The 7,592-nt window shown below is 40.0% G+C and overlaps 1 protein-coding gene across 1 annotated transcript; it reads left to right on the top strand.

The window, feature by feature from the left end:
- The first annotated feature begins 838 nt into the window (after positions 1-838).
- LOC123386957 (HLA class II histocompatibility antigen, DR alpha chain-like) lies at positions 839-5,382 on the top strand. The gene is made up of 5 exons (XM_045074284.1): positions 839-1,007; positions 2,856-3,100; positions 3,564-3,846; positions 4,156-4,321; positions 4,966-5,382. The coding sequence occupies exons 1-5, from the start codon at positions 926-928 to the stop codon at positions 4,970-4,972; spliced, it is 783 nt and encodes a 260-aa protein (XP_044930219.1). The 5' UTR covers positions 839-925; the 3' UTR covers positions 4,973-5,382.
- Positions 5,383-7,592: the final 2,210 nt, after the last annotated feature.

Here is a 7,592-nt window from a genome sequence, read left to right as displayed (position 1 = left end):
GTTATTTTCTCTAACCTTCCCAGTAAAGTGAGCTCTGCCCAATTTAGTCCACCCTATTCATCAATCTGAGTCCTCAAATAAGGGTCCCCAGCAGTCTCCCCCAATCTTTGGTCATATTTAAGATGGTAGGGATTGTAGTCCACTGTTTCCAGTAAACACTACCTATAGCATCTCTACCATCTTTCTCCAGCTTTAGGAGTGTTTGGCATTCAGAGTTCTCTCAATATAATGTTCTCTCAATATAGCACAGTGCCAGGGATACCCAGCTCTTGGGCTAAGTTAGCCATCTGGGAGTCTAGGACACTGGAAGACAAACTTAGAGTGTTAAGAATTTTCTGGCGTGTAACTCTGTCATCCACTGCTGCCAAGAATAAGACATTCTCCATAGTATGACAATTTAACTTTTCTTTAGATGATTTGTTGTCCCTTAAATAAACTCCTCAGTTGTCATAATACAGGGGCATAATTGGTCACTAACTGTCATGTAGGGTGTTTCTATTGATTTTATTCTCACTAATGTGAGAATAAATAATAAGCACTAATGTGCTTGAAGTACATCCCTTTCTAGAACCTGGATTGGAATCCAACAGTCTGTGGGTGAATTTTATTTTCAAAAACTTGATTTTTTGCTGTTTCTGTTTAGTTGTGTGTGATTTATTTTTGTTTTGATTGATTGATTGATTGATTAAGAGCTTTACTTGTTTATCTAAGGAATGAAGTGTTTCCTTTACTGACCCTTTACAAGAGCTCTTCCCTTAGCAACAGATGTGTCATCTCAAAACTTTTTCTGATTGGTTTCAGCTCAACCTATTTGAATTTTAATCAATGAATCCTACCATACCCTATATTCTCTTTTCTTTTATTCTTGTCAGTTCTACCCTACTCTTAAGCTCTTCTGAGCCCCAACAAATCTCCAAAGAAGAAAATGGCCATAAATGGAGTCCCAGTGCTAGGATTTTTCATCATGACTTTACTGATGGGTCCTCAAGAATCACAGGCTATCAAAGGTAAGTCCTGAGCATAGCAAAACTTGGGATATAAGCTATGAGAGCATTGGAGAAATAGGCTATAAATACTTGCAAGAGTCTTTGGAGTGAAGGAAAATTGTGGCAGGCATCATGTAGTCTAAATCTGAAAGTATTTTTTAAAATGTAGTTTGGAGGATTTCTGCTCTTTTCATAAATTGAAGTCAGTCACATTTAGTTAAGAGGGGAAATGGTATTGATTAATACCATCGACTTTGAGGTAAGTTGACTTAAAGTAGAAATGTTTTCTGAGAGGCAAGCTATTCTCTGTGCTTTAATTTCTTTTTCTGGAAAATTAGTAAATTTTGAAATCTCACATCATTTTGTGGGAATTCAATGAGAAAAAATTTGAGAAGCCCTTGCAACTAGTTCTTAGCCAAATGTATGGTAGTTATTTTTTGGCAAGTGAATCCTGTCAACATATTTTAAGCACAGACATTGTATTGAAGATCACCAGAAAGGGAAATTACCAAAAGCAACATTCTACCCAACAGAGAGCAAGGGCAGGTATGCTGATACCAATTGCATTTAATTTACTTCCTCTTGGGAGAATATCTCCTTCACCACTTCAGTGAATCTATGATCTGTGGTCACGGCTACTTAGTGATTTTCTCAAAAAGGTAGAACTGTGAGTAAGGATGGAGATTCTATTATTATTCTCTGCTATCTTCAGAGCAACTGTTTACTGCTGTGAAGATATATTGTGAAAAAAATATCTTTACCTAGACCAGACTGAACCCCACAAAGTTGTCAGGTACACTGAAAATAGGTAATGCAATAATCCAGCTCCAAAACCCATGACAGCAATTGTAGGTTTCTGTTGCCTAGAAAGAGCCACAAATGGGAATGCATACCTGAAAAAATAGAGGCTCTTCCCTTGGGCTGGAAGGGGAAGCTAGAGATGGCTTTGTTCCTTAAATGCAAAGCAGTTTTTAACATAAAATGCTGATTATAAGCCTGGTGATATCCTAAGAAATTACTTACCTCATCTCATTTAATTCTTTTTAAGAGACAGCATGAATGCACAAGCTGGGTGGGGAGGGGCAAGGAAAGAAGGAGAGAGGGAATCGGGCAGGCTACACACTCAGGGTGGAGACTAACTTGGGGCTTGAACTCAGTATCCTGAGATTATGACCTTAGCTGAAATCAAGAGCTGGACACTTAACTGACTGAGCCACACAGGTACCCCTCATTTAATTCTAAAGATAAATCCAAGCTAGAAGCAAAACCACAAAAGGATATAATGGGAAATATAAGAATATAACAGGAAAACAATATAAGAATATAAAATAATCAATTCAAGAACACTAGGTAAGTAAATAAATACCTAAATAAGAATTAAAGATTTAAGTAGATCCAGAGCTCAAAACCCAGACTTTTAAACAGTGTTTCCCTCCTCTTAATATTACAGTGCTCTGAGAGATGCCCTAGAATTCTTGTTTAACTCTATTTAATACCTGGGAAAATACAGTGAGTGAGCAATACTCTTTTAGGAGCTGCTGCTGGATTTCCAAAGAGGAAAGCATTTCTCAGCTAGTAACATGGAACCTAACAACAGCTTCAAAAGACTCTGGGATTTTTCAGACCCCATTTCCTTCAGTCCACCCTAGTTCCACCCCTTTACTTCTCCCGCCGCACCCCCAGCTCTGTTCAACATGGATATCCTGCACCTGAGCCTCGTCTTCCAGCTTATCCTTGCTCTCCATCACTCTTCCCCTCCATATGGGCATCCCCTTCTACTGCCCCCACCTACATGCTTGTCTCACATCCTGGGTTCTTCTTCCTCTCCCTTCCTGGTTTTCATCCTAACTCTCCTTCTGGCCTTTTCAGAGGACCATGTGATCATCCAGGCTGAGTTCTATCTGACCCCTGACCAATCAGGCGAGTTTATGTTTGACTTCGATGGTGATGAGATTTTCCACGTGGATATGGAAAAGAAGGAGACAGTGTGGCGGCTGGAAGAATTTGGACGCTTTGCCAGCTTTGAGGCGCAGGGTGCCTTGGCCAACATAGCTGTGGACAAAGCTAACCTGGACATCATGATAAAGCTCTCCAACCACACCCCAAACACCAATGGTACCTCCTGCACTCCTAGACTAGGGAATCCTAACTTAGAAATAGATGCTTCAGCTGCTTGTGTTACTTTATTATAACTGACTTCTCCTCCTAGGGGCCTAGGCTCTCCATAAGCAAGTGCCTACTTGTCATGTCACAGACTCAAGAACTTTATATGAATTTATTCCTTTCCTGATGGGCTCACATCTTGTCCCTGCCACCAACAGTCACTCACACAGTCATTGCCCCTAATCGATGCCGGGGGAACCAGGAATGAAATCATCTCCAGTACCTAAAATAACCTTCTATCTCTTATACCATAACACTGGTTCCAGTTCATGTGAGAGAGCATCAGAGATAGGCCTCTGAGACCATGGATGGCACAGATTCTCAGGGCAGAGTTTCCACTGCTTTTTCTGCTTCAGTGGGAGGGAGAGGGACTAGCCTAAGCAGGGAAGGCTAATTGCTGTCCTCTGTCCCCAGTACCCTCCAGAGGTGACTGTGCTCTCAAACACCCCTGTGGAACTGGGAGAGCCCAACACCCTCATCTGCTTCATCGACAAGTTCTCCCCACCAGTGATCAATGTCACGTGGCTCCGAAATGGAAACCCTGTCACCACAGGAGTGTCCGAGACAGTCTTCCTGCCCAGGGAAGACCACCTTTTCCGCAAGTTCCACTATCTCCCCTTCCTGCCCTCAGCCAACGATGTCTATGACTGCAAGGTGGAGCACTGGGGTTTGGAGGAGCCTCTTCTCAAGCACTGGGGTATGGACCGTTCTTCGTTCTCCTTTCTTTTATGATTTCCTCCTCCTGTGACGCATGGGTCTGATGCTTTAGGACCCAGAGTCCCCTAACTTGTCCATAACAATTGCTATAATTTCTATTCCTTGTCTTCTCCCATTATTCAGATCTCCTGCTTTTTAATCAGTGTTCCCTTAAGGCATCATTCTGTCTTCCTCTTATTTAATTGATGAATGACTATTCTTTTGACTATGTACTCTACATTTGGTTCTAAGTGCTACTCCATACCACAGTCATTACTTCCATACTATGGTCTGTATTATTTTTCCCCAGAGTTTGAACCACCAACCCCTCTCCCAGAGACAACTGAGAATGTGGTGTGTGCCCTGGGCCTGGTTGTGGGTTTGGTGGGTATCATTGTCGGGACCATCTTCATCATCAAGGGCATGCGCAAGGCCAATGCTGGCGAACGCCGAGGGCCCTCTGTGAGGCACTGCAGGTGGGTTTGATGTGGTCAGAGGAAAAAACATGGATGGAATTACCCAAAGGAAGGAAACAAAGTGGGAAGAAGGATGTGTGATATCTTTAAAGGAAAGTGATAGGAAGGTCATGACTCTTGATTTATCTTTGCTAGGGCAGAATCAGACATTGGAGTCATCTGGTATCCCAAAGCTTTTAGGTCCCAAATTCTTTCCCATACATATGAACTTACACCACAACCTCAGTCTTGGAAATTATCTCCACTACCTAAGGTCATTGTTTCACATCCGATTAGTGAATCAGATGATCTACAAAAGATGTGGGCACTTCCCGGTTTGAAATTCTAGAGGCAGGCCTTCAACTCCAAAAATATTACCAGAATTTGACTCATTTGGGTTTAGGGCAGATTCGGTGCATGAAATGAAAATCCCTTGAAGGTCAAGTCCTGCTTTTTTTGCTTCTCCAATCTGAAAAGTAGCTAAAACTTATAAGGGAAGGTTAAGTCATGGTCTGCTCATTCATACTCACATGGAGAGTAGAGGATGCAATTCATGTGGAAAGGTTGTATTTTCTAGGCAGAGGTCAGATGAATATTTAGAGACTTTTCCCAAGTCTTAAAATAATCATCTTAACTCTTTAGTATCTATGTGTTTCCCATTACAGGCAATGATGTTTCCTAGAGAGAAGATCAAAGAAGAAATCTGCATCAATAGCTTTGTAAACATGGCAATATTCCAACCATTTACCTCGCTGAAGACAACTATTCTTCTACATTGTCCAGATGGTTAGCTATTCTAAGAATAATGATGCCTTCCTTCTCTGTCCAGATTCTGATATCTAGTTATTCCTTGTTTGTTGCCCCTTCTTGGGTCTGTTTGCTTCCATTTTCTACCATCATTTTAATATCACCAGGTAATGCTTCTGGAATAGACCACCCTCCCCAATAGGATCCTGTCTCTGCTATGGAGCCTTGTGAATGTTCAATACAGACATCCCTTCTACACTTATTGCTTGGGTTTCTTCAAACTGTGATTGTGACTTTTTTTAAAACAATAAACTATTTGATGGGTCTGAGATGAAGTTTTGGTGTCTAAGCCAGTTCTTCACAGGGACTAGGGCATATATGTGATTCTTTCACCCTGAAATGTGTGAATGTTGAATGTATGTAGTAAGTTCAGTAAGCAATCTGAAATATCTAGGTTAAGGGCATCCTGGAGGGGCTCAGTCAGTTAAATGTTTGACTCCTGATTTTGGTTCAGGTCATGATCCCAGCATAGTGAGATCAAGCCCCATGCAGATTCTGCACTCAGATCTGAGTCTGCTTGAAATTTTATCCCTCTACCCTCCCCTGCTCATGCTTTCTAAATAATAAATAAATAAATAAATAAATAAATAAATAAATAAATATCCCCCCTCAAAAAGAAATATCTATGTTCATTAAGGCCATGCCTCATTCAGAGCATCTGCAAGTAATCGAGTTGTTATGGTCCAGACCCCCTTTGGAAAACCCTAAAACCCTAGAGTAGAGTTTTTTTTTTTTTGAGAGAGCTCTACTTAGGAATGGTTTCAGAATGTGGTTTTGGTTATTGACCCTCAAGTCAATGATATATCTGGATATTTGATAGAATGAATGACAAAGCCTGGTGTTTAGCCTAAAATACTGAATGAAACCAATAATGGGGAACAAATAGGGGTGGAAAGGGGAGCAGAAGAGAGGAGGATTCATATATGTTACAGGATTTACATATCAGTGGCACCCATTCAGGTTTATTGAAAAATAGGATTGGACACTGTGGATCATCATTACCCATTTTATTAACATGGTCTTTGGTACCTGTTTCATTAACAGAAGAATGGTCTGACTTTATTCCTGAATAACCTTGAATTGAATGTGTATCCCTGAGAAGAAAAATCAAGTAAAAAGTGGGAAGTTGGGTGGAATATAACAGTAAAATTGAATGAAAAAAATGTTTGCAACATAATGGGTTGTTGTCCATTTTTCTGTGAAACTATTACTTGATATTTATTTTTAACTTATTACCAGAGCTTAACCCAAACCTTGAAGATCAATTATCCTGACAGTTTTGTAGAATGGCAAATAAGGGTTGTTGAACAGGCATAAAATTGGGCTTCATCTTACTCTACATACCTAACAACTCAAACTACCTGATTCCTTTCATGAAAATACTGATGGTAGTTTTTACCGCACTGGGTTATTATAAGGGCAAATGCAAGAAGAGTAATTAAGTACCATGCTTAGTGAACAAAAATATTTATAAATTCCATTATTTTTTCTTAAAATTTTTACTCCTCCTGATAATAAAAAAATCTCAGAAAGCAGAGAAACCAAAGCAAGAGGACTTTGAAGGATAACAGAATATGTCATCCCAAAGTACACCATTCTGGCATAAGGATTGTTTTGAGTGGATAAGGTGTTCTCAGGTAATAAAATTGCTGTAGATCGCTTGGTGGTCAAAGAAGGAGTCTATGCTATACCAAATACCTTCTGCTGCTCCTGGATCCACACTGGCTGATATTATAGAGACTCAAATAAGAGAAATTAACAAACAAACCTTTTGGTTCAAACACACAAGTAAGAACTGGTCTGGTTCATGGGAGTCCTGCCTAAGAAGCATACTTCTGCCCCCAGTATTCTCCTGATAGTGTTCACTCAAGGGTCTCAAACAAACCCTCACAGCCATTAGCAGTATTTCAGATGGTCTCACTGAGCTTGGAGAGTTAAATATGACATGAACAGTGAGGTGCAAACACCTTTTTTTTTCCTTACTGAGCATATATACAATAATATTTAATAAAATATTAGCAAATTAAACCTACAGTACATAGAAAAGAATAGTAAGTACATCATGACAAAATAGGCTTTATGCCATGAGTGCAATATTGGTTCAACATATGAAAATCTAATATAGTTTGACATATTAAGAATATAAAGATTAAGCCTGATGATTCATAGACCTGTACCCCTAGAGCAAATAATACATTATATGTCAACAAAAATAATTTTAAAAATATACATAAAGATGAAAAACAATATAGTCATGTCAATACAGGCAGAAAATGAATTTCTCAAAATTCATTTTTAAAAGAACAACTAGGAAAGCCTGGGTGGCTCAGTGGGTTAAAGCTTCTGCTTTCAGCTCAGGTCATAATCCCAGGGTCCTGGGATTGAGTCCCACATCGGGCTCTCTGCTCAGCAGGGAGCCTGCTTCCCTCCTGTCTCTCTGCCTGCCTCTCTGCCTACTTAAGAGCTCTCTCTGTCAAATAAATAA

This window comes from Mustela putorius, unplaced genomic scaffold (genome assembly GCF_011764305.1).
Source record: "Mustela putorius furo isolate JIRA1106 unplaced genomic scaffold, ASM1176430v1.1 tig00537327_pilon_pilon_pilon, whole genome shotgun sequence".
Taxonomy (NCBI): Eukaryota; Metazoa; Chordata; class Mammalia; order Carnivora; family Mustelidae; genus Mustela; species Mustela putorius.
The sequence above is the reverse complement of the archived record's forward strand: the minus strand, read 5'-3'. Positions and strand labels throughout refer to the sequence as shown.

Excerpts from the sequence above, each read along its gene's own strand:
- LOC123386957 (XM_045074284.1), top strand. The coding sequence starts at position 926 with ATGGCCATAAATGGAGTCCCAGTGCTAGGATTTTTCATCATGACTTTA. Across the intron at positions 1,008-2,855 it reads AGAATCACAGGCTATCAAAG|AGGACCATGTGATCATCCAG; the intron begins GTAAGTCCTGAG and ends TGGCCTTTTCAG. Across the intron at positions 3,101-3,563 it reads ACCACACCCCAAACACCAAT|TACCCTCCAGAGGTGACTGT; the intron begins GGTACCTCCTGC and ends CTCTGTCCCCAG.